At 45.7% G+C, this 26,994-nt stretch overlaps 1 protein-coding gene across 2 annotated transcripts in view; it reads left to right on the top strand.

Annotated features, from left to right (window-relative positions):
* Tmtc1 (transmembrane O-mannosyltransferase targeting cadherins 1) overlaps nucleotides 1-26,994 on the top strand; it is a 215,788-nt gene that overhangs the window by 117,009 nt on the left and 71,785 nt on the right. For both annotated transcript variants that reach the window (XM_010628972.2, XM_010628971.2), the window contains exons 7-8: nucleotides 8,795-8,916; nucleotides 23,915-24,082. In XM_010628972.2, the coding sequence (XP_010627274.1) occupies nucleotides 8,795-8,916; nucleotides 23,915-24,082 (290 nt within the window). The remainder of the gene's footprint in view (nucleotides 1-8,794; nucleotides 8,917-23,914; nucleotides 24,083-26,994) is intronic.

Below are 26,994 nucleotides of genomic sequence, written 5' to 3'. Positions count from 1 at the left end.
GGAGGAGGAGGGGCTTAGCAGGAAGTGATGAGGCCATGTGGAAGTGTGAGAGGCAGGGATGTCAGTACCCTAGCAACTTCCTGACTCTCTCTGCTTCCTGGTGACCATGAGGTGGGCAGCACTGTGATGCAGTGTTGGTGCAAGATGGATCTTTTCTTTTTTACTTCTCTAAGAACTCCTGGCCCTCCTTCCTTGGGACAGACCTTCCTGCTGGGGTTCCTGGAGTACTTCCCCTTGCTCCCCTTTTTCCTGACCTCCTTTGGCTCTCTTCCATCTTGGCACAGGTGAACACAGGCATCAGCATGGTTCCTTTGATTTTCCACATCCTCTGCTCTTGTGAATGCCTGAGTGAGTACTGTTACAGATGTGCTCCAAAAGCAGTGATGTCAGTGTTACATTCCCAAAAAGCCATGCATATATGGTTCACAGGAAGCATTTAATAAGCATCTATTAAAGAAAGAGGGACACTTAGAGCAGTAACAGGTTGTAAGAGTGTGTGTAATTTAAAATTAGGAAGCCTTTTTCCCCCTTTAGCTGTCCAGTTAGCTTATTCTCTGCTTATCTATGGCTACTGCAAAGCGGTTGTTGTTTTGTTGCTTTCCTTACTAAGAAGGAGCAATGACATCACAATATTTTATTTCGTATGTCAAAATGATCATTGTCTTCCCTTCACACCCTCTCAGGTGCAGTACTGATCTACACCTCAGTAAACAGCATCTGTCCAATACCTTCTGTCTTCTCCTGTTTCAGTCACTGCGCACATGGTGGTGGGAGAGTAGTAGCCCCCCCCCCGAAACCCTTCCCCAAGTCCGTGCAGTCAAAATGCCTGACAAAAGATGCACATCACACGCCACATGTCCCATTGCCTCCTTATGGGCTAAGGGATGTTTGTGCTTGTGTTCGTTTGCACAGTTTATCAGTGGTTCCTCTGTCAGAGGCTCCAGCGAGGATTTCTGTACTCCTGCAGGAGCAGAATGTTGCCGGCTGGCTTCCAGTGTCAGGGTCAAGCCCCCACCTGTCTGTGTCTGCTACGGCAGCAGAAGGCAGTGAAGGGCAGCGTCTTTCCTGACACTCCGGCCTCAGTCTGAGTACCCTGGCTTCCCCTGCCTGGCGCAGCTTCCGTTCGTGCCACAGCTCTGGAAACCCTCAGGTTTTCATCTCTGATGACAGGAATACGCTCGTCCCTAGGAAGACCAGCTCAAGCTTCCAGAGGCCAGAGGAGCACAGGGCAGGCTTGATTTTCTCCCCGCCTCTTTTATTCTCGCTGTCTCTGGGCTGTACTTTGGCTGCTCAGCCTGTCTCATTCTGGGCACATACAGAATATTTTATAGCTTACCGTACCCATTCTACCACCCCTTTCTGTCTCTCTAGTCGGATGCTTTTTAAAAACCACATAGCATTCCAGTGTCTTCTCTGCTTTTGCTCAGAACAAAAAGTAGAGATGAAGAAAGTTCGTTTCTGACTTCGCATGTCTCCACAAATTGCTTTAATAGTTTCATTCTAACCAGGAAGAGACTAACTTAGCAACATCTGTGTAATTTACTTCTTCCCCTCCACTCCTCAATAAAATGGAGGCTGGTTTGGGTTTTTGTTTTTCTTTGTTTTTGTTTTATCTACACTTGACTGCTATTTTCCAAGAAGGTGCCTTCTATACATTGTTTGCTTTTATGTTATGTAAACATTTAATACATACCTAAACAAACCACTGAATCAGTATATTCTTCATCAAGTAAAGCAGCCCACCCCGTTCAGCCCTGCGGAGCAGTCACATGCTCTCCTGAGATGAGAAGCACTCACGCCAGGAAGCAGTATTTGCGAGTGGGTTTAGACTGCTAATTAAAAACAAAACCATGAATTCCAGATCAGAAACCTAGAACATCAGCTCATGACGATGCAGATTCTCATCTGCTCACGGTGCTCTACTCACTGCCACGTCCAGCAGCGTGTCTTGGCAGAAAGCGTTTGGCCTGGGAAAAAGCACCGTCTAGCTTGGCTGTGGAGATGTGGGACACGCAGGTCTCTCACCTCCAAAGGAGTGTAGTTTCTTCATTCGTTTCCCCTTTTAAAATTCACTCTGTGCACTTATGGGTAAACTTTAGAGCTTGTGAACGCGAGGATGTGGCATCACGGCCTTGAGCCCTGTAGTGTGAGGCTGGGCAGTGCGCTGCTGCGGTCCTCAGCCTGAGCCACTTTCTGTCCCGATTCAGCTCGTCTCGTTGACAGCAGGACCGGGGGAAATGCAGGCTCCGAGACGACATTTGAGAAGTGAGCTGTGTCCACACCGATGGCCTAGGTCACATTCTTTGGACCTAAATCAGGACCCTGGTTAAATGTCCGATCAGCAAGGGGTGCAACAGCTGCATCTGAGCCTCAGAACCAGCTTCAGATTTTCTTACTCTCCCTGCCACAAGATGGGCCAAAGCTGAGCCTGGCTTTTCTGTCACATGGTTCACATACCAGGTCCTGTTGGAGTCATATAAGTGGTCTGTTGTGTTTAATATTGTAGTAGAAATTCAAGGCTTCTTTTTCTCCAGCTACTGAGTGATTGATCCTGCTCTCATTTGCCAGATGGAAAGAAAAAAAAACTGCCTTAGACAGGTGTTTGTCTGCATTTACACATTTTAAATGTTCTATATCTTCAGTGGCCTTAGGAAAAGCAGTTGGCCCAAAGTCAGAAGCCTAAGAGGAAGACTGTAACGACCCTGTGCAGACAGGACCCAGTCACGGTGTCCTGGAGCAGGCTCCTGCTGGCTCGCCTGGGTCAGAGGGCCGGCCCTTTAGAATCCACATTGCTGCCTCTGCTGCGGTAGAGTCATGTTGCTCCTGTGTCAGCCGGAGTATGTCAGGAAGCATAGAGATCATTTGCACTGAAATGGGCAGGAAGATGACACCTGCCGGGCGAAGTGGAGCAGCAAAAGACAGGTGCTGCCACCAGATGCCTGGTGAGAGCAGTAGCCAGGCAGAGTATATTAGTCTATTTTTGATACTGTAACAAAATGACAGGGACAGGCTACTTTATAAAGAAAAAAGGTATATGCAGATGACTGTTTAGGTGCTGGATGTCCAAATGGCATGATGGAGGCTGCCCCTGGCTGTGTATATCATAGTGGGGATGCAGTGTATCTTGCTGTCTTTGGGATCTTTCTCCCCTCCTAATAAAGCTACCACGATTCAAGCAGGGAGCGTCACCCCATGACCTAATCAGGACTGATCACTTCCCAAGGAGTCCATCTGAATCAAATTCAATTTCTACATGCCTAATACCCTTAAAACAGCCTCCAAGAATGAAACCCCTGCATGAGCTGAAGGGACAGCCCATTCAGACCATAACAAAGAGAGACCCCCTACAGGAGCTGTGCCAGGCAGGCCAGCTATGGCCAGACAGAGGAGAAAGCAGGAACAGCTGTTAAAATGCACATAGGCCCATCAGAGAGGGCCAGATGGGCATGAGGCAGCTCTGGGTTCAGCACAGCATCCTGCGGGGAGGAGAGAAGGTACTTTTGTGCAGAGCATGAACAGAATTACTGTCCCCAGCTTCCAAGTTCTTTTGTTCTTGCTGTAGCTTGGCATTGCCCATAATGGCTTCAAAATAGTCCTTTTGGTTTCTCAGCTGGAGTGCTTGGGGTGAGGTCAGTTTCCTACCTCGAGAGTAGGCTGAATAATCTTCCTCCTGGAGAGCATCGGTGAACATGAAGGCACTGTGCATGCTAAGTTTATAATACTGTAAACTACAGAATCAGATTTGCCTACATAGAGGTTCCCAGATACATGTCCTGTAGACAAGTTAGGGTGCTGGGCTGCAAAAACTTCTTAAAACATACAGAGGCAGTGTAGGAAGCGTGAAGATGATGGAGATGAAGCAGGTGGTGTGTGGAGATCTGGAGGAATTTGCAGCCCCGAGGAAGATGTCTCGCAGAATAAGGCAGTCACTCTGGCATGGGTGCTGATGCAGTTTCTGCTGTTTGTAGATGATCCAGAAATTGGCAGCAGGAAGGATTCCAGTGTGGGGCAGTAGTTCTCATCTCCAAAGAGGTGTGAACATGAGTTAAAATCTCTTTACTCTTGCAGACTGAGTTGCCGTACTACAGGGTGGTCTTTGGGAGGCCTTGGCCAGAGGATGAGCTGACCAGTGGCTCTGTGCTCTCTGGTTCGTCCAGTGCAGCCAGAACAGACCCTCCTGAGAGGCTGGTGGATTCTGGCCATCAGGTGGAACAGTGGTGGGTTTCAGGTGATTAAAGTACTTTGATTTCCTTGTTTGCAACATTAATAATCATGTATTGGGTATTTTAATAAGTCAAATGTTCCAAATAAAGCTGAATTCTAGTAAGTGAAAGATGCCATTTTCACCCTAGACAAGAAGGTCGTATGGCCATGTGAAAAGTAGTAGTAGCAACAGCCATGAGGAGAATTAGAGCCCTGCAGGAAAGTTACTCATGCCCTGATGAGCAGCATCTCTCTGCGGGGTCCTTAGCAGATCCTTTTGGATATTCAGGGACTGCGGACTTTGACCTTAAATTAATGTTGCGAATACTGTATTTCAGAGGATTACCCTCCTCCCCGCAAAAAAGATTTCCCTGTTTATGAGTCCGTGGTGGCCCCAACTTCTATCAGTAGTCTTTAGTCATGGGGCACATGTTTGCTGAGTGCCTGTTACGTGTTTGCCAGCATCAGACCAATTTAAATGTGCGTAAAGACCACCATGAGGGAATCCATAGTCTGATGCTGGAAGTGGACTCGTAAGCACATGTAGAAAGGCGCGTAAGTCCTTAACCACGCCAGTTGTCTGCTAGGCAAATGCCTCAATTTGGGGCTAAAGTGGGGAGTTGCTCCTGTCAGTGGCTTTCCTGAGGATTGATCAGTTGGATGCAGACAGCTGGAGCCCAGGGCTGCAAAATAAATCCATAGGGTTGAAATACGAGCACAGTCTACAGAACACTGTGAACACACTGGCACCCTCAACCCCACTGTGTGAGTTTTCTGAAACCTGTTTGGAGAGGAGAGAAAATGTGCCAGTGACAATGATGGTGATTTGTATCATAGGCCTGTTGTCTCTCTACCTCTCTGGCAGGGAACAGCCCACAGCCCATGGTGGATGAGTAAGGCAGGGCGGAGAACTATTTTCATAAACACTGACCTGCACGGTGCTGGCCAGAGTGTGTATGTGTGTGTGTGTGTCTGTGACCCATCTTGAAAGGTAAACTGGGAACAGGAAGGGAGGGCATAGACGGGAGCTGGGCTTCCTGGGGCAGCCCCCAGATCTGAAGGTGGCCCTGATCTTCCCAGCTCTGTGGCCCGATGTGTGTCTGCTCTGATGCTGGCTGTGTGGGTCTCCAGGCTCACAGGGCCAGCGACTGAGTGAGAGTCTTACTTTTTAGCAGCTCAGAGGGGCTTCTCTGTATTTTTTTCCAGGCTAGAAATGAAAAATCAAACGTAACACCTGCCACAGAAAATCTCACACATTTTCCCTGCAGATACAGTCTGCTTCTTTGCTCTGGCCCATCATCAGACTAAAGCACACAGAAGTAATTTGTCTGAAGTTGCAGAATTAACCAGACAAATAGGGTGTACTACGGACAGCTCTTATTATTGGATCTTTTTCCCATCCTTTCCCTCCCTGTTGTAATTTACAAGAAGTAAATTCCATTTTCTTTTTTCCTAGAAATGAATACACCGTGTGTACCTTGAAAAATACCACAGATTTGAATTTTGTTCGTATTACATCCTGAACTCATTTGGCTGAAATAAGCTATAAATTCTTTAGCCAGCTTTCAAAATGGGTTTGACTCCCTCCCGGTCATTCTCATTCCAGGAGATTTCATGATGTTTCTTCCCAACTTCACAACTTTATGCTTGTCAAGGTGATTTGCTGTTGAAGTGTGTTTTTAAATATTTTTAATCTCTTGCTTGAGAAAGGAAGATATGAGCCTATCATCAATTTAATTAATTTGAAGACGAAGACTTTCATGAATGTTTTCTCCAAATAAGATAACAAATGTCATTGAGTTTGAACACTGTCTCACTACTTCATTGTTTTTAAAACAAAACAAAAAATGCCCCCCGATAAGCCCAGCTTGGAGCCAGTAGGGACTCTAAGCTCACAGCTCTTCAGTGACAGGGATTTTGGATGCTCAGGAATTCTTCATAATGACCCAGACCTACTGAACCCTGAGGCTGGCCTCACTCGTTTTTAGTTGACTTTGGATTGTCCAACATGCTGGCCCGAGAGAAGCTGAGGTATATTGTGGGGGGCCACAGGCTGAGGCTAGACCTTGACCTTCTGCTTCCCCTCTGTTCCTTATGTGCCTAAGGGGCCCAGCAGTGCCTCCCTGCAGCCTTAGGGTGAAGGTCAGTTACAGCAGGGTCTGCAGACCCTCCTGATCTGTGTCACCTGTCACCGGCCTAGTCTTCCTCCCTTTGTCTGTTCCCAGCTGTGAACACTGTCCCCCAAACCCATTTATTCATTTTTCAGGACCAGATTAAGCATCTGCTCTCTACCTGCTCCCCTCTTGGCAGGTACTTTTATTAACTTACTGATTTAGCAAGCTAATATTTGCCCCAGACCCCAAGGTAAGCACTTACAGGATCTCCCTGGCTTGGGCGTCTGATGGTCAGACAGGAGGGTAGTGTGCCTGTCAGGATGCAGCTGTCTGGGGGCTGCGCCTGGCTCTGCAGAACCCAAGAGGACAGAGGAGCCATGTATTGGGATTTCCAGTCTGAGGCGCCTCCACTCTCCCATATCTCTGTTTCCAGCACTTAGGCCATGGGGTCCTGCCCATGCAGGGGCTCCAGAGCCTGAAGATGAGGGGAAGCAGCCTCTGTTCTTACCTGAGCTGCCTAGGGAGGAAGGAGCCATGGCTGCTTAGGCTCCCTCAGAGGAAGGGCATAAAGGCCACCTGGGTGAGGAAGGGGCTGTGGACAGGCTGCTGAGATGTGAAGGGGACCCCATCTTGGGACCCAATGATGACAGCCTTTCTCCGAGGGCCAGAGAGGAGGCTCATGGGGGACACACTCCAGGGCCACCGCGCTCCACGCTGCCTGAGCCCAGGGTTTGCAGATCTCACTCTTTACTCTGCCTCACTAGGGTGAAACCCCTAGAAGACACGTGAATGCCTCTGCAGAAAGCACTTCTGCTTTTGGAAAGAGTTATTTTTTATCTCTAATAAAAAGAGTGTCCGTGAGCTCCTCAGTTAAAAAGTGTGTCCGTGAGCTCCTCAGTTAAAGGTCCTGGGTGAATTTAGGGCACACAAGACTCTCCCGGGTTTGTTTTCAGTGTTAGCTAGAAACACCTCTTCTTGATATCCCAGGGTTCTTGTAAAGATGTTTGCTTAGTCTTTGTCAAAATATGTACCTTAAGTTCTTAGCCTCATATGTGCTTTTTAAATTCAAACTATAAATTATAATGGTAACTCACAATTTCAAATAAAATGAACCTGCTCGTATTTCCTCTTTTACCCTTTTTAAGGTTAGTTTTAATAGATCTTAAAAGTAGAACATTCTTTTATGTCCATTTGAGTTGAAAGCTTGTAATATAAACTATTTTTTCTCCTAAAGGACATGAGCCCTTGAGATTATTACTAATAAAAGTAACCACTGGGGCTGGGGATTTAGCTCAGTGGTGCTACTGCCTGCCTGACAAGCGGAAGGTCCTGAGTTCAATCCCTGGTACCAAAAAAAGAAAAAAAATAGCCATTATTATTTAAGAAAAACTATCTAAATCATATGGAATCATTCCCAGAAGTTTTATTATTCTATATGTTGTAGTTAGTTTAAAAATCTAGGTGATGTTTTTAAGAGACATTTTAAAATATTTAAATTTTTGCACAAAATATTTGTAATTTCTTTTAGGGAACTCTGTTTATATTTATTAAATTCTTTTACTCTTTCCCAGTTATTAAAAGTAACACTATTTAAATGTTTAAAGGAAACATTCAGTATTATAATATAGAAATTTTTGCTTTTCTTCTTAAACTTTTTAAAAGAAAAAATAGTACCCAATCCATTAAAGTTTGTTTTAAACAGAACTCTCTTCAGCGATGTCTGTATCACCCTTATGCTTGGAAATACAAACTGCTTTTTACAGTATTCATAGTAACATGCTGTTAGTAGTAAAGAGAAAAAGTTTAATTATTAAGATCATTACGAATTAGTTTATACAATCTAAATTAATTATACAAAGTTAAAAAATCTTTACAAATATTAGAGAAAGGTCAATTTAATGAATATTGTAATGACTTTATTATAAAAATGTTGATGGAGCAATTTACTTTCTAGGCTTAATTTGGGAGGTGCTCAGAAATTCTCCGGTCCAGTTGATCCCCCCTCCCCTTGGTGCCTAAATCTCACCATTAGCAGTTTATTTACACTATGCTGAACTTTGCTTCCTTGGTGAGCTTTCTGTTTCCTTCCTAAGGAGCTCTCTTTTAGAGACATAGCTTTCAGTGTGATTAGTTCTGTCTATCCGCTTTGCTCCTTGACAGCGTACAGGTGCCTGGGGCGACAGACAGGGACTCGAAAGCTTCCAGATACAAGAAGCAGGGCAGCGGTAGGGCCAGCCCAGCTCCATCAGTACCACTTGCTTTGTTGGCAGATGTGTGTCCGGGGCTCCCATGAGCATTTTGAAATGCCAGTGAGTCCAGCCTGAGGCTTTGTAGGATAAATTCAGCTCCCTGGGTGAAGGTTGACGTAAGCTACGTATCCATTCTGTCACGGAGAACCGGAAATGAAAGCAGTGGTGAAATGCTAGCTGAAGGGAAGTAAACCAGAGTTAACCTGCCCTTCCCCTTGTGTGTTGCAGAGGCTGGAGCACAAGGAAGTCCTCGTGGGCTTGTTGTTCCTGGTGTTCCCGTTCATTCCCGCCAGCAACCTCTTCTTCAGGGTGGGCTTTGTGGTGGCGGAGAGAGTCCTTTACATGCCTAGGTAACTGCTGCAACCATTCCCCCTTTCCAGCCCTGCTCTCTGCCCAGCTTTGAAATATCAGAGAGACCACCCTCTGCCTGATGACAGTTAGGTCCTCGAGGAGCTCAGGTTTCTGTTACCTCCGCTGTAAAAACAGCCGCGCGGAAGGCTGGTGAGACTGCGTTTGCACACACACTAGTGTCAGAGGCTTGCCTTCAGGTGCAAGCTCACAGCCAAATGGAAAGTACTGACCTGAAGACAGTCAGGATTTTAGCAGTGTCGATTACTGCACCACCTTTGTCCAAATTTGTTTTCTTAAATTATAATTTTCTGGAAATATTTGATTTGCAGAAGATATTAATTATGACCAGCATCTTGTCTCTTTTTTGCCCTTTCATGTTTTTTTTTCTTTATGTAATTTAACAGTGGGAATAAATGAAGAAAATGTGTTCTTGGGAGAAAATGATTTAAAAGTATGAAGGCCATTCAGACGTGTGCTTCGTGGTGTCACTCGGCTCTGGTCCTTGAATGGCAGTGAAGCTTGTGTACCCTCCTGTCCTGCTCAGTTGTCCCCTTCCCAGGCCGTATTTCTGTCTGGATGCCCGGAAGCATCGCCGAGTCAGGCGGCAGTCTTGTTTTTGCTGTTTACCAATTGTGCAGCCTCGAGTAAGACATCAGTCTTTTGCATCAGAATTTGTCATTTTTAAAATTTAGATTTTTAGTAACCTTCCTAAAATTAAGATTTTGGTGTATCTGCCTGCTGTTTCAAACAGTTCATTCTCTGTAAGTTCTAGAATAACGTCTGAAGTTCTTTAAGAATAAACTTTTCTAAAAGGCAGTATCGCGAACCAAAATAATTGTAAGGAAATTGTTTTTTGTTTATGAGATTATACTTGACATTTTGAAACATGCATAATCAGAAATGAACTTCCAATTCCCTCCCCGCTGGGACTTGGCAGGGGTGGGAGGTAGAGGGGCCGCCATTGGTCTGTCTACCACCTTGCTCTTGATGTCCTCAGGAACATGTGTGAAGGATGTTATTCCTTGGTAACACTGCCTGATAAGGAAAAACTATAGTGCAGTTCTTCACACCACATGCTGCCAAAAGATGTGTCTTGGGCGAGCTTGCCGTCGTAAGGAGCATACCTAGCCCGTAGACATCACCACTGCTCTCAGGCCGGGGGCAGTGTTTTTGCTTGGCCCAGTTGATTTAGTCCTTCTGTGCAGTGTGATGACTCCAGTTCTTCATTCAACAGACATTTATAGAGCATTTCTGCCATGAGTGCAGTACCAGCACCTGTAGTTGCAAAGACAAGTGCATGTCAGGTCTTTCCTTAAAGTTTATTAACTGTTTTTTAATGAAATCAAGAGTTTTTTTACTCTGTTTAGTAACTCCTGATATACTTTAAGCACTGCTTACTGTACTGATTAATATTAGTCTACCAGTGATTGTATCCAGGCATTTATTGAGCAGCTATTGCATGGCAGTCACCCTGCCAAGCATGTTGTATCCCTCACATCTATTGATTGTCACTGTGAGCAGAGGCTTCCTGAATACCTGAAAATCCACACAGATTCCAGCTTAAGCATCAGTTGATTCCTCTGAGCTTCAGTTTTCTCCACTTTATAAAGTGGGGATAGAACAGCACGCAACTGAGTAATATATGTATGGGAAGATCTGACATGCGGATCCCGGCCTACTGACCAGACCAGGCTTCCTCTCTCCTAGGTCTGTCTCAGTATTCTTCTCACGAGAGAAAAAGAAGAAGATGTAAGGGTGGCACAGTCGTCTCACTCGGCTCCATGTCGTGGTGGAGCCTTGACACTTCCAAGAGCCCTGAGATCTGACCCTCAGGCGTCCGGTGTCCCCAGTGCGAAGGAATCGCAAGTGTGGTGGGGTTTTCTGGTCTCGGGACAGTGGATGATGTAGGAAGGAAGAATGATGTCCGGCCACATGGAAGTAGCATCTTACTTAATGGGCTTCCTCTCACCCAGAGTCCCCAACGCCCCAGGCCCACACCAGCTCAGGTTCTTCCCATGCTGCTCTGTGTCTGGGGGCCCTCTCTGCACTGGCATGTATTTCCTCTAGAAGTAAAATGCTCCTTTCCCCAAGAAATAATATAATTTGATAGATGTGAGAGAAATGTCAGTATGGCCAAGGACAAGTGCCTGCCTTTGAGAACTAGTTTGGATTTGCAGCATGGGGCCGACTCCATGAAGAGGCGCCCTGAATCACTTTCACTGAGCTGATCTTCATTGCAGAGGTCCCTCCATCTCACACTCAGGTTCTGTGTCTGAGCCTTGTGGTGGTGTTGCCCAGGCACTGTTTTCCGACGCTTTCTCCCATCTACTCCCGGATTCATTTGCGTGTCATCTCTGTGCCCAGCAGGCTATGAGCTTGCAGAGCTGGAGTTTGAGAAGGCCAGAGTCCTGGGGTCAAGGAGGTGGGGGTCACGAGGCATGGTCTGGGGCTGACGACAGGGTATAGTGGTCACTCAGCTGCATCTGTAGTCCTGATCACGTCTGAGAGGTTAATGTAAACAGGGAATTGTGGGCGTTTCAATGGGATGTTGTATCTCTGATGAACCTCAGTATTCACATCAGCACTGTATGGAAACTTGCGAGGGAGCTGCTTTACTTATGGCCCTGGATTCTGTACTGATCCAAAACCATGCCACAGTACCTGGCTGGGCTGAGTGACAAATTAAAGCCTTTGAGGAGACTTCTGTGCTGCATCTGTAGAATGACTCACAAGCCATTTTATAAGTATTTGAGTTCTTTTTGACAGTGAAAGTCTGTCTTGGAAAGAGTTGTTACTTGGCAGTGGCCGCTGCCCTGTTGCAGTGGAGAATGGAGACCAGTTGGGTAGAGAGCTGTCAAAGTCCTCTCTGGGCCAGGCAGTGTTACCATGGTTGCTTTGTGCCTTTCCTGGAGCTGGCAGGAAGCTAAATAAAGACCCGCTCCGTTTGATAACCCTGCAGGTCAGCTTGGATTTTTGTTTTTGGCAGTACTAGGCATTGAGCCCAGAGCCTTGCAGCTCCTAAGCAAGCACTCTACCAGTGATCTATACTCTCTCCCACCCCACCCCCGGTTGAATCCATGCACATGGATGGGACTCTTCTTCATAAATTTCCTTCCATTATTGACCTGGAAAGAACAAGCCACAGGTAATATCCACAGTGCTGGTCCCTGGCTTCTTTAATAAGAGTAGAGCCAGGGATCTAGCTCAAGTGGTTCTGTCACCTGCCTCGCAAGTGCAGGGTCCTGAGTTCGATCCCTGGTACCAAAAATAAATAAAAATAAAAGTATATGTGCAGACACATGCTGAGTGCCCTTTCTGAAAATATAGGCAGGTCACTGTCTTCATTGGCTCCGAAACTTGTACAAGAGGAAGATGGAGTGGAAAGCTCAGCTGGTAAGGACCAAAGGTGGAGCTCTGTGGTAGGGCACATACTTAGCAGGTGCAAGGCCCTGCATTTAATTCCCAGCACCAGAATAACAAATAAATAAACAAAAAAGCACACCCCACTTGTGATTCTTCTGAAGGTGAACTTCCTACCGCACACTATTTGTTCAAGCTCTTGTAAGCCTTAGGTGTTCATACTTGATGGTCCAACCTGCCCAAAGCCCGGCTGAGTCCACCGGTTCTGGGCGCTGATTTGGCCATTTTACAAGAAAAGCCCAGTGAGTCAGACTAGCAGTGCCCTTTCATCTACTATATTTATGCCTAACAGTGAGGGAACCACTTAATTCTTTTGTCTTTTGTTCTCCTTCCATCCTAACCCAGAAAAGTCCTGTAGCAACCCCTTCTGATTTGTACTTGGAATGTGGATAAAGGGGACAGAAATCAGCTATTCATTTAGCATTGCATGGCTTTTAGGGTTAGGGTTTTACCATTTGAAGAAATTACAATGGTATTTTCTTCTGGTGATAAATGTCAGTTTGTAGAAATTTTTTTGTGAACAAGGAGGAGAATTTGGGGGTTGAAACCATTCTTTCATAGAAATTTTGCTCTCTTATTCTTCTCCCAAAAAACCATATAATGTTATGGCTTTTTTGGGGTATTTTATGAAAACCACATTGGTAGACTTCAAAAAACTAAACTTTCTTAGAATTGATGAAGCAGAAATAGTCGAGAAAAATCTCAAGTCATAGAAAGTAACTGAATACTCACCTGCCTGCCACATTACAGGTGATTTATTCATTTCGGTGACAAAGAGTAAATTCCTCCACTACTGGAAGAAAACTTTCATGGATAGGTCAAAGGAATTGTTAGAAAGAATTGAGGCAGAAACAATATTTTGGTTAGAAGTAACAAAAAAATAACTGAGGTCATAGAAATTCAACAATGTGAATCTGAGGCGGGAAAGAAAGTAGAAACTACCCCATGCTCTTAGGAAGACGAGCATTTGTTCTGTGAACCCCAGCACTCACGGTCACATTAGACATGGAGGCTTAGAAAAGCATCAGCATCATTCATCTTTGCGTTTGAGAAGTTTCTTCAAATTCTAGTCATTTGAAGTGAAAATTTCGATTTTGTGCTGGTTGCTGTCGGTACAATACTGCAGTGCCTGCTCCCCAGGAGGTAGATTGAGAGGGACCTGCTGAGCGTTATGCTCCTCTGGTGTGTGGCACCTGCCCTTCTGGTCACCACCTGTCCAGGGGCACATCTGCTTGGTCAGAGTCACCAGGGAAAGGTCCTGATGATTTGAGAGCATAGAGTTAAATCTGTGCCGTTTTATAAACTTGTGAAATTATATCTTTCCTAGATTCTCAGTATCTTTGTCAAGCTTTGGCTTCTCTCCCACCCACCCCACCCTTTTAGACACGTTACTAGTTTCTAAAATCTCAAACTCCCACAACCACAGTGCTGTGCAGCCTCTTCGCACAGATGCATATTCGAACTGCTTTATGACCCAAAGTACCTGTGTGAAGCCAGGCTTCTGCCCGTAAGACCTCTGCTGCAGTGGTGTCCTCACATGCTGTGACAGCCCGTGTTCAGCTGGACACGTGCAGTAGGGAGGGCAGGCGTGTCCCCAGGGAGAAGAGCAGAGGAAGAGGGCCCCAGGTCTAGGGCCCTGCTCTTTGGGGCCCTGTGTCTGCAGCAAGGCTCAGGACTCAGGACCAGTGCTGTAGCCTGATTTAGGCAGGGGCTCTCAGACAAGGCAGACTGTCCAAAGGCGTTACAGGGGCTTCATGTTTTGTCATGACTGGTAAGAATGGGACAAGGCTGAAGCCCAAGTAATGCACCACCCCGATTTTATGGGCCCAGTCACAGCAACTGTAGTAAGTCCTAGAGCCAGGCAGAGCCATTACTCAGAGCTGAGCCTTTGTGGAGTCATTCTTTGTTTGAAATTCTCATAGTATGATGCATTAGAGTGATAGCCAAGCAGCCTGGGCTTGTCAGTGAGCCATTCAACAAAAAGCCTAGGAAGTGGATTAATTGAAGTTTTCACAGTGATGAGGTCATGTTCACCAGCCCCCTGAGAATACATGCAAATAAGAAGACACGGTGTTGGCTGGATTATTCAAGTCCACTGAGTTACTACTCTAGTGATGGCCGTAAAGCCATTTTTATACATCTTTGCCACAAATAGCTTAAAACAGCTAGGTTCTTGTGTCATCAAGAGAATGGTAGTCCGCTGAGGAGAAATGCTGTGTCCCGTTGCCTTGGAGACCAGAGAAGAGAGAAGAAGAGGGCAAAATTAATGATGCCGCTGGAGGGGACTCAGCATCAAAATCCAAAATTTACATAATGAAAAGAAGTGAGGAGATCTTTTTACGTGTGATAATCCATATTGTCTTCCATGTTACCACCATACCTCAGAAGAAACCTGAGCCTGTGGAGCCTTTGCAGTCTCTGCTCTTGCTGTCTTCCCCTCCTCCGGTCCACTGCGGGGTACAGCTCACTCCAGCATCAAGCTGTCAGAGGCTCCGTCTGGCTCAGGAGTCCACCAGGGGGCTCAGAAGTCAGTTCCAGTTCTACCCAGAATGGCTCGGGGAGACAGAAAGATTTCTGTTTATGTGGGTTGTCTGCCCTGCTGTGCGCTGCAGGCAGAGGAGGCTGTGAGTTTCCGGATGAGGCCTCACCAGTGAGGGCAGCACCCAGGCAGGGAGACTCGGTCAGCGAGGCATCACGGGCGGAGGGCTACATGGTCAGGACCACAGAGGGAAGCAGGGGCCTTTGCTGAGGGACCCGGGTGAGCATGTTCTAAAGCTGGAGATCATGTGCTGTGGACAGCGTGACATTAGAACAGAGCAGCAGTCAGAAGGAGAGAGAGAGAAGGCCAGGGTGCCAGTGGGCTGAGGCTCGATTGGCTGTGTGTCCTGCTCAATGGGTTATGCTCAGTTCAGCGAACAGAGTGTGGGTGGGTTTGAACAGGAATCATGGCCTTAGTTTTGCAGAACCTCAGTAGTTACACAAGATCAGTGTTTATGTCTATGAAGTCTTACGTGGTAAATAGCAGTTGTCTTGGAAACTAGGATTTAAAGGTATACTCTGAGAGTATGATGTAGATGCAAATGAGATTAAATAGGATAATGTATGTAGAGAATGTTGCAAGCTATACAAGGTAACTTCAAGTTATTATTTCAGTCTCCCCTGTACAGATGAGGAAATTGGGGAATCAGAATCAAAGGAAATCAAAGCACTACAGCTCTAGGCCTTTCCCCTTTTCTTCACCTTTGCTTCTGTACACCTCTGCATTCCTTTGACCTCTTGTGCTCAAAAGTGAGGGATTCAGAAGTGAAGTCAAGGGTGAGCGACCCTGGCTTCGCAGGTTGCCATCCCACAGTATTAACTGCATGTCCCGAAGCCCCACGGTGCGCAGGTTGGGAGCTGCACCTCTGTGGGTGAAGAGAGACACTCCCGTGAGAGGTCACATCCCCAGTGTCCCGCTCAGGACCTATGCACGGACCTGTGCTGCCACTTCAAGACCCTTCATTGTTTTCCTCATCTCTTGAGTGCTGTACAGGGGAGTTATTTCAAACACTGATTTCTTTACCTGAATTTGAGTGATTCTACAATAATCTTCCTTACATTTTTGGAAGCCTTGCTTATGTTGTGCTCATCAGTGCTGGGGCCGTCATTTTATGTCTGTGTTTTCTTTTGGTATGCAACACACTATAGCTGCCAGATTTTAAAATGTGTGAGTACACACATGTGCGTGCACACACACACACTCAAACACATACACGCAAGCTGAGGGGCACTGGTTGGTGACAAGACCCAGGCCTGCTGGGCAGGAGCATAGCACAGCAGGCTGGACTCCTCCTGCCCCTGCTCGCAGGTGAATGGCTGGGCTTGGGGGTAATGATGTGGGAAGAAGACAGGATAGAAGTCGGGTCTAGAGAGGAGTGTGCTGTGAAAGTGAAAGAAGGTGGTTTTTCTGCTCTTTTTTTTTTTTCCAGAAGTAGCTTTAGAGGTACTTGGGTTTGGGCAAAAGGGAGCCCCAAATAGCAAACTTAGTTGAGAGTATGCAAAGCGGGGTAGCAGGCTCCTCAGAGAGACGGTCCCCTGGACATAAATCATTGTGGGTCTGATTGTCACGGGATGCTCTTTTTTTTTTCCAGAAGTAGCTTTAGAGGTACTTGGGTTTGGGCAAAAGGGAGCCCCAAATAGCAAACTTAGTTGAGAGTATGCAAAGCGGGGTAGCAGGCTCCTCAGAGAGACGGTCCCCTGGACATAAATCATTGTGGGTCTGATTGTCACGGGCTCAGCCTGGCTTGCTTGATCCCTAAATGCCCCTCTGTCTCCATGTCAATTTCTGATCCTTCGCTCTAGGTGTCTCACATACACTAATGGAGCAGCCCTTATTAGCCACCAGGTGTTTGGGGAGCAAAAACAACCAAGTTACTGTTCTGTCCTTAGACTATTGGCCTGAACTTCCACGCACTCCCCTGTGCTAGCATCGGTTTTGAATGCAGCAGCTTCTTTATTGTGCATTAATTAACCCGTGAAGTGCTTTCTGTTGTTGTTTTGGGGTTGCAATATGTCGTTAGTTTAGGCTGGTTTTGAACTCACTACCTAGCCCAGGATGGCAATCCTCCTGCCTCTGCCTCCCAAGTGCTGGGATTACAGCTGTGTATCACCACACCTACCTTCACCAAAGAAGTTAGACTTTGTATTCTCTTCACTGTCACAAAGATGCACATTGCAGGGTATGGAGGTATTTGGAATGGTATCAGGGCATATTCACTTAACTGTCTATGTCCATGATATATGGATGCACAGTGATATATATTTCACATACTTTTGTCGTATTTCTGCCATAAAAATAATGTATGAATCAAACAAACCCTGTTGAGACAAGTAATACTGTACAGGGATTTTGCAGTTTTCAGGGTGCTTTGGTGAATGTCCTGAAAGTGTTCATAATGGTCCTGTAAATTAGGTATTCAGGATCATTCTGGACTCTGCATAGCTGAGTTTGCTTTAGGCACATTTACAGACCTATTTACAGGCCGTATCCAATGTGTGGCTGGTACATTAGTACCCCGAAGCATGTGACCACAGAGCGTTGCACTTGATAACATGGGCACCTTGAACTGTTATTTTCTGTACGATACCTGCCATGTAGACATAGGTCTCTACCTGGATATGTGCAAATGGTACAGATTTCCTACCTCATACTCTAGTTAGTAGAAACAATTTCCAGATAATTTTATTATAGCATAATAATGTTCTCATTTACAGTTTAGTGTGTACCAGGCATTGTACAGACTATGAAATTATTGTTTCCTTATACGAGTTTAAGGACGCTCAGAATTAGAGAATTTAAATCATTTCTCAACAACGGGTGTCAGAAATGAGATGCAAACCGGGTATTTTTCTGACACCAGCACCCTGCCTTATTTCTCAGTAGAGTCTTTAAATTTTAGACCAGGTAGGTGACCATTGAGGCTGAGGGAAAAAGTCACGTCTTCAAAAAGTTAAAGACAAAGATGAAAGCCGTAGAATTTCCCTCCAGTTTTTCCATAAGTGTAGTAAAAGGACAGAAAAAGCCTGTATCATGGAACACAGCATTTGAAGGAACATCTTACTCTTCCTCAGGGAGCCCAGTGCCAGGCACAAGGACGTAGGGAAAACTCCAAGGTTGCCCCTGGAATTCTTTTCTTGGAATATGAATAAACTTTCACTTCCAAATACATTGAGTGTTCTGGAAATGTCTTCTCATCTGAACAGGGCAGAAATGGGGGCATGAGTCACAGCCCGAAGAAGCTAGCAGCAGCAAGGAAGTCCGGTCTGAGGATGTCTGACCTGGCTTGCTGGAGCCGGGAGAGGTGTTGTCTCAGCGTCGCCCAGCTGTCCTCAGTGCTGTACCCCAGGGCTTGCTAGGGAGCCAGTTCAGGCAAGTGGCATGCGACTGCAGTGAGGTCTTTCCATCATACAACTTGCGGGATGGTATTTCAGATGAGGTGAAGCTAACGAGGGATGGCTTTCATGTAGACTCCTAAATTGAGGCTTCTTTGAAGGCATAAAAAGGTGAGATTGTGTCTGTCTTATATATTTGTCCATACATAACACTCATGGTTCATTTGAGCTTGTGGGCAAATTAAAGATAAGACTTCAGTTGCGTATAATTAACAAAAAGTAGAGCCTTAGCCAATCTACAACATGCTTGGGTGAGAAGTAGAAAGTTGCAGTCCTGCTAGGTTGGTGTAAGATCAGTTGGGTTGACAGCCCGACGAGTTAGCGAGGGATGCCCAGTCACCTGAACGAGGGTACAGCAGGGGATGCAAGAATAATATACAAGGAATAAGGAATAATGCATGGTAGTTTATTACTTAGGCATCTGGGAATTGATCTTTAGCTCTCTCCTGACTAAAGATCACCTGATCTTAGCTCTGTCCTGGCTAAGACCAGGAGCCCTGGATTAGTCAGTTTTTATGGTATGCAACATGCAGGAGGGCATGAAAGCAGACGCAGGGAGCAGTAGACCTAATGTCCTAATGAGCCAGGCTACAAAGGGGTACTAACTAGGTATACTTGAGAAGGACAGGTCATAGTTAATAAGCAATCTGTGCTATCTTGTAGGTCATAACTAACAAGCCACCTGCATTATCTTGCTAATGTGTGAATGGTTGCCCAGAGTCATAACTCCTCAGCTGCTGTGTTTCTTTACTATTAGAGATGTCACAACCTCATCAATCATTGAGACCTCATTTGTGACCATTGGCATAGGAAAGTCTGTCTCTGTACACCAGCAAAAGGTCAGTTAGCAAGTCATGTGTAGGCCTTGGAGTGACTCATCATTTTAATAAATAGCCAAATTCATAAGCCAAATAAATAATGTCTAAAGCCTGCCAAATATGGTTTCAAGCTGTTCTCCTTCAGTCAGTGGTACCCAGCCTTTTGGCACCAGGGACTGGTTTTGTGGAAGACAATTTTCCATGGACTGGGGTGGAAGCAAGATATGATACGGTTTGGGGATCAAATTCTCCTAAGGAGCACTCAGCATGGGTCCCTCATGTGCACAGTTGACGTTAGGGTTTGCACTCCTGTGAAGATCTAATGCTGCTGCTAATGAGAAGCTGTGCATGTAGATGAGCCTCTGCTCACTCATCCACCACTGACCTGATGTACAACCAGTTCCTAGCAAGCCACTGCACTGCTCGTCCGGGACCTGGACTCCAGGGACCTCAATGTACATGAACTGTGGTCTTTTGTCACCTAAGAACTTCTAGGCGTTCTAGGAAGTTACATCTGCACTATGGACACAGTGATGAACTGCCACCACATTTCTCACACAGCAGATTTAAAGCCTTGCTGTGTTACTGCAAAAGGGCAAACATTGTTGGTTTGCAGTTTCTGTTAAATTCTCTTTGTGCACCATGAAAGTCAAAGGGAGAAATGGAAAAATCTCCATTGTTAAAGCACTCACTGAATCTGAACTAACAGTACAGTCATGTCCCAAATCGGAGAGCCCACTGGCTATGAGCAGAGCTGGGGTCTGCAAGTGCAGAACAGTGCTGTTTCTCAAGCACACTTTGAAAGCCACCCTAATGCTAGGCTGAGCCACTCACCTTGGGCTCTCCAGGTTTTGGTTTTGTCCACGTTCTGTGCTGTGCAAGGCCCCTGAGAGCCCTGGGCCAAGAATATCGATGATCAGCAGCCCAGAATGTCCCCAGCTGAACTGACTAGGGCGAGCCAGACCCTGGCTCCGCCTCCCTGGACCAGAAAAGCATGTAGTCTTTCATTTGCTTTATTGTCGACTGTTGGTGGGAGCCCTGGTCCTACACATTTCTCCCGCTGCTGCTGAGAACTGCATTAAAGGTAGATGTCGAAAGATGAAGTTTCACAGTGGAGAAATGTCTTAATCTCTGTGATATTTGTGTCAAGTTTTAAAGGATGTGATACTGTCCAAGAAATTTGCAAACCTAAGTAGAGATTATTTTATATGGTTTAACATTCTTTAAAGCATATGTCAATACAAGGACTTTTGGGGCCGGGAATTTAGGTCAGCGGTTCAGTGGCCTGCCTTGCAAGCTCAAGGACCCAAGTTCAATCCCTGGTACCAAAAAAACAAAACAAAAAATACAAGGACTTTTGAGCAAAGAATTACAGTGATACTGGACACCGGTGCCTGTGCAGAGGAGAAGGGAATGATGTTCTCCTTCATTTTATCGCAGCAGGAGTCCTCAAACTGTGCTTGGTCCAGGACTCAAGTCTAACCCACTGCTTTGTTTTTGAAGAATAAATTTTATTGGATCACAAACGTGCCTCTGTATTTCCCTCCCCTTGATGACTGCTTTCCTACTGCAAAGATGAAGTGGAGTATAAATGACAAAGCCTTTGTGTCCCTGCAGGCATGAAAAGAACTTCCCTCCCCTCTGCCCCCTCAAGGTTGGAGTAGTTCAGTCTGCTGGAATAAGCTGATCCTAAGCAGATTCACAGGAAGAGGTGTACCAGTCCACTAACGTGTGCATGGGAACCACATTGGATCAGACTCTGAGAAGGGCAGATGGCTGAAGCTCAGATGCCCTCTGAGGGGAGAGGGAAGTGGAGATGCAGGGGGGTTCACAGTTATTTCTAGTGGGGGGATAAATGGGAAGAAATAGACAACAGCCTAGGCCAAAACTCTCTGAACTTCATGTGGTATTTGGTTTTCTGTCTCTTCTGCTGTGATATGAGTTTAATCTTCCTGAGTTAATGAAATTTCTATAAGAAGATTAAAAGCCATTGTGTTTCTCTTTGGTGGATCCAGTCTTCATGTAGATAAGGGAAGATCAGAGGAAGCCCTTCCATACATTTCAGGAAAGAAAAGAGGATTATTGAGAGGGAGATGGGAAGGTCAGAGAGACTTTGAGCCCACTTCTTTAGTTCGCATATGAAAACACCATACTTTGGGGTATCATTTTGCAAACCACGTACCTAAAAGCTGGTGAGGTTTGCCAACCTCCAGATTAGAGTGTAGTCTTCAGATTTGACTCATTACAGCTTTTAGGGCTGTGAGCAAGTTAATTCCTCTAAACATTAGGCTCCTCATTAATGAAGCGCAGGATACTGAAGATTAAACATTTAAAATAGTAACATATGTAAAGTTCTGTCCTTGCCTCTAGGCCCTACATATAATATGGGCAGGCTTGTTATAGAGCACAGTGCCTGACACATAGAAAGTACTCTGTAAACTTGATACACAAAATAGCTAGTTATTTGAGTTGTTATCTTCGTTATTGTCATTTCATAACCCTGAAATGTGAATTCCTGGGTTCTCCTGTCTGCTGATGTATGGCCTAATTGGGCAAATCGGTTAACCTTCCTCTTCTCCAGTGTGTTCTCACGTTAAACGTTAATGTGACCCATGGGGTTGTGAGGACATACTGAGGTCAAAGATAGAAGCACGTGGGTCATAAACAGTGCTGGTTCTTGGTGATGCTTCTTTACATAGGTGAGAGAGGAAGTGAATGGGTGTTGGAGACACACGTGTCTGCAAGGTACATTCTCCCTGCATTTTTGGGGTGTTTGTCCAGATGTCAGTGAGTCCATGTTAAGACCTCAGCCTCCTCTTTGGATTGATTTATTTCTCCATGTAACGTCAGACTATAACATATCAAGTGTTTTCTTTACTTGTTTATTAACTATTTCGTCCCACCTAATTACTCCTCCAGGATAAAGATTATAGTCTTGCTCACTGGTAAGGTTCTTGATGTCGGAAATGGTGTTAGTACATAGCGGATGCTTATCAAATACCTGGTGAATGAAAGATGGAGCCCAGAGGACCTCAATAGGGCCCCAGAAGCATCCTGCTCGTGGTGGTGGGGATCAGGCTAGGGCTGGATGAATAGATAACAAGCAGCCTGGTGAACAGGAGCATCCATTGTATCGAGCAGTGTGTGGTAACCAAAGATTTGTAGGGAAGCTGCTACCTTTAAGATTGAATGTGGGAAGCTGGGCGTGGTGGCGTAGGCTTGTAATCCCGGCATGCTGTGAGTTCGAGACCACCCTGGGCTACATAGTGAGTTCTAGGTGAGTCTGAACTACATAGTGAGATCCTGTCTCAAAAAACCCCAAACAAACAAACAAACAAATAAATAAAATAAGATTGAATGTGGGAGTAGTTGTGGAAGAGGTTTGAGGTTTGTTGTTTCTGGGGTTTGCATTGGGGACTTTGTTCTGGCATCTGCAATTACGGTCCCTGTGGTATCAAATCCAGTTCTTGGGGTGGAGGCTGGGAACACGGGTCTCCATAGCTCAGGTCATCATCCCCAGTGGTGAATAGTGTGGGGACTCACTGTAGCCGAACAATGGACCCAAGAGCTTTGCAGAGCTAGACCAACCACCTTGTAGAACATGGAGAGGGAAATGGAGCTCTGCCTGTTCTCAGGGGCTGCAAGTAAAAAACCTGAAGGGTTCTCTCTTATTTTCTACTCTTCATACCAGGGCACACACATTTAGAAGGAACAGACTGTGCAGAGATGTTCTTTCAAAGGAGATGTATTTAGAGATAAGAATATTTGGTTGTTTCCTTTTACAAGATCAACTTGATTCGTTAGATTGCAGTTCTTTGAGAGCCAGCTTGTGTTTTACTCTTCATTATACTTTTAGGTTCTAGAATATTGCATGAGAAAGAATAAACAAATAATTGAACAAGCACATAGACTGTGTTTATTTTGATCTTCTGATAGTGTTAGCTTCTGGCTAATGAAGGACTGCTTTATGCAAGCTTCCTTCATTCTTAAGACATTCTACAGTAATTAGTAGTTAACTTCATTTGAAAGTAGCATATTTTGACTAAAATGAACCCAACAATTCTGGGTACAAGCTAAGTTTATGTTGTTTGCACCTGCTCGGCAGGTGGGAAGCTTCTGTCTGGGTGCGTCATCGGGCTGGTGTGAGGGTCTCTATCCCCCCAAGATAGAGCTCTTAGGTATGTGATACCAGTGTTCTCAGATAGTGTGTGAGCTCTGTGCCTGTCAGGAAAGCTGGACCAAACCGTCTCAGTACAGCTTGTCTGTGATAAGCTCACAGCTGTGCAGCACAGGGATTGGCTTCGGGGTGGATTTTCCAAAGGAGAAGGCCTTTGGATGGACAGGGTGGGAGACCTAGACTATAGCCCTTCCCTGGAAACAGATCAGTGCTCTTGGTGACCAACACCCTGCCTAGAACCTGATAGTGAACCTCAGAGAATGTCGCTTACCCAGCTGGGAAGGGATCCCCTGTAGCATAGGACTCCGGATTTGGGCTCATGGTGCCAGAAGCTGGTATACAGTGCCATGACCATGTCCAGGCCAGAGAACCCATTTAGCACTGAGGAACATACATGTGAACCTCTGATGCTTGCCATACGGAAATTCAGGGAACTTGAGCTACAACATGAGCCTGTCACTAAGGCCGGAGAACTGGCAAACATTCTAGTGAGAGCCTTTGGAGCACAGGAGTAGAAATGCCATATTGAGGGGATTTTCTCTTTGCTTCCGTGGCATGGGGGACGCTTCATTAGAAAGTGAGTTCTCTGGGCTTGAAAGCTTGGGAGTCTTCTACACCTCACAGTAATGCTGCCCTCTGCCTGTTTTCCAGCATGGGCTACTGCATCCTCTTTGTACACGGACTGAGCAGGCTCTACACGTGGCTGAACCGCTGTGGAGCCACCACCCTGACCGCATCCACCGTGCTGCTGCTGCTGCTGTTCTCTTGGAAAACTGTGAGGCAGAATGAAATCTGGCTGTCCAGGGAGGCCCTGTTCAGGTGTGAGCGGATGGGTGCAGGGGTGTCTCTTCCCATTTGTCTCTTTCCTACAGTTTTGTTTCCACACAAATGAGGTAGCGAGGGTCTGGTGGTGTTTATTAATCCTGAAAATGACTTTCAGTAAAGTTCTAAATGAAAGATATAACTTTATTTTGAGTTTTAACTTTGGATGTTGTAAGTAATATTATATAAAACTTAATGTGAGCTTGTTGTGAGTGAATTTATGGAAATTAGACTCACGGGAAAGCTTTTAGGTCTGTGAATTCAGATGGAAACAGTCCTGATGATGAGTGGGGCTGTAAAATCAGCCATAAACAAAATGAAAGCAATGAGTCTAATTCGCTGCTCAGTCAAGTAGACGGTAAAGGTGAGCACACAAGAGGCAGGAAGGGAACTGGGGTCTGTTTAGCATATGCTGCTGTGTGAAGTTGTGATCTGATCTGATTGCTCTGTTTTGAACATTAATTTTGAGTAAGGAAATGAGAGACTTTTCAGGTTCTCCTAGATTTCTGTCATGTTTCTGAGTGTGACAGTGTCAGCCTAGACCCCCGAGCCTGTCCTGAGTATGAATGTTCTCTGTGGCTGCAGCTCATTCTGCTGCACCCAGGGCTGCTCTGTCCCGTGGAGCCATGGTGGCAGAGACCTTCACTTGGCTCTTGGCATGGCCATAGTTATGCCTTGAGAGCATTTGCCCATCTCCCCGGAATCCCAGGCTCTGTTCTCTTCCGCTCCTGCCCTCAGTTGTGGCCTCTGGGAAACTTTCGAGAGCATGGTGTTTCCTCAGTTTCCCCGCTCAGCTGGTGCCCAGCACTTACTCTTTGAGAGCAAAGAACTGAAACAGTTGAGACCACATAAGAGGAAGGGAAACTACTGGAAAATTGGAGGAAAGCATGCAGAACTGAGGGCGAGGTCAGGAGCTGAGCTCAAGAGCTGAGCCCAGTGGAGCAAGGTCAGGGCAGTCTGTCTGTGCTCAGCGCACTCATATCATCCTGAAGGAGGGAGTGCATTCTGCTTTCACATCAGAGTCTGGGGGAGGGAGAATCTTCGGCCCAGCGTAACCGTGATCACCAAGGCTGGGTCTCTCCAAAGAGGCCTCCGCCTTTCATGGACGGAATCAACCTGATGAGCACCTTGCACTCCCTCCAGGACTGCACCAACTGAGGCACAGTGCTGGGAGACGGGGCAGCAGATGGATCTGTGTGAGAATGAACCAGCAAATGAACAGGACAGATATCCACTACACTCTTATTAATTTAAAATAGTGTATCTCACTTTGCTACTTTGGCAATTTAACTTCCTTAAAATTTAAAAGATTAGCTTGGCATGTCCATGCAGTTATTTTATCTTTTAGTACTACCTTATCGTCATTGTTATCACCAGTGTTGCAAAGTAAGTCTTTCTTTTTTTGTTGGTGGTGGTGCTGGGAATGTAACAAAGGGCCTTGTGCATGCTAGGAAAGTGCTCTGTCATTTAACTACACCCTGGCTGCTTTCTTTTCCTGTGATTTTTGATCCATATGACCTGCAGAATGACTCTGAGGCCTCAGAGTCTATCCAGTCTGGGATGCAGCCCTCAGCATTCAGCACCATCCTCAGAACACAATGGAACCCGCCCCTCAAGGTTGTTCTATAAACACAGGGTTATTCAAGTTCAGTTCAGTAATAGAACTTCCTCCTGGTCTCTGCTGACTTAATTTTCTCTCTTTTATTTTCAGTAATGATGCTTTTGTAAAGAACTGAAATAGTTCTTCCTGTCTTGAATCCTGCCTGGGTGAGGTACTAGCAGTGACGGTATCTTCCAGTGATGTTTAATGCTTCATCAGAGCAACTTCAGGGAGAGTTTGGCCTCAGCAGTTTATCTCAGGGACAGTATGTTAGGGTTCAAACTGCCTACAGCAATCTTAACAAAGAAAAACCAAAGCAAAGAACACTGACTGCACTCCAGAAGCCCCTGTTCGGCAGGATGGAAGTTTGTAGGAAGCAGACAGTTGACAAGTAAAACTGAGCCATTCCACATACGTGTTTAGAGGGTGCAGGGCTGAAAGGCCTTTAGTGGTCAAATGCAATTTTATGTCATGGACAAAGCTGTTGTTATATTTCAGTAAATTTTGCTTATCTAAGTCCTGATACAACTCTTAGGATTCTAAGACCTTAAGATTATTCTTTTTTCTTGAAGGTCAATTGTTTGTGTGGATTTGCTACAAGGAGTCAAATATTGCTGGTAATCTGTGCAGCAGGATAGGGTTGGAGCCAAGTGTGAGATCAGGAGTTTGACTTTCTGGCTCTGCTCCAAACCATTAAATAGTTGTGTGATCTCAAGCAAGCTACTTAACCACTCTGCCTATTTTCTTCACTTAAAAATTTAGAATAACAGTGTTCATCTTCAGAGTACAGTGTAAGAAAGAAATGGTAACAGATGCCTAAGATGGCATCTGGCATGTGGTAAACACATGTAAGGTTCTAGATGTGAGGGCAGAGAGGGGTCCATAGCACAGCTGACAGTCTGTGTGGGAGTCACGTACATGAGAATGCAGTATTTCAGGCAAATACACCGTTCTGTTAGACATAGAGCATTGTATGAGTGGAAATAGGTGACTGAGACCAGTGGAGGCGGGCAGGGCCCATTCTGTTGTACAAGCTGAGTATTCAAGGACAAGAAACACCTAAGTGAGCCTTAATGGCCACACCCAGGAACTAGCTGAAAGAAATAAGAAACAATTACAGTACTTCCAGACTCAGCAGTGCTCTTGAGGAGGCCCAGGTTCTGTGTTCCAGACAGTATATCTGTCTTCCATGTGTAGGACACGTAGCCTCACTGAGGCCTCTCTGATTGTGTGAGATAGTTTTGCTCAGCAACACTAAGATCAATCTTAAGACAGACCTTTGTTTTAGAGAAAACACAGGTAGTGGCCA

The sequence above is a fragment of the Fukomys damarensis genome, unplaced genomic scaffold (assembly GCF_012274545.1).
Source record: "Fukomys damarensis isolate Sample0158 unplaced genomic scaffold, DMR_v1.0_HiC HiC_scaffold_15, whole genome shotgun sequence".
NCBI lineage: Eukaryota > Metazoa > Chordata > Mammalia > Rodentia > Bathyergidae > Fukomys > Fukomys damarensis.
This window is presented reverse-complemented; position numbering and strand designations above follow the sequence as displayed.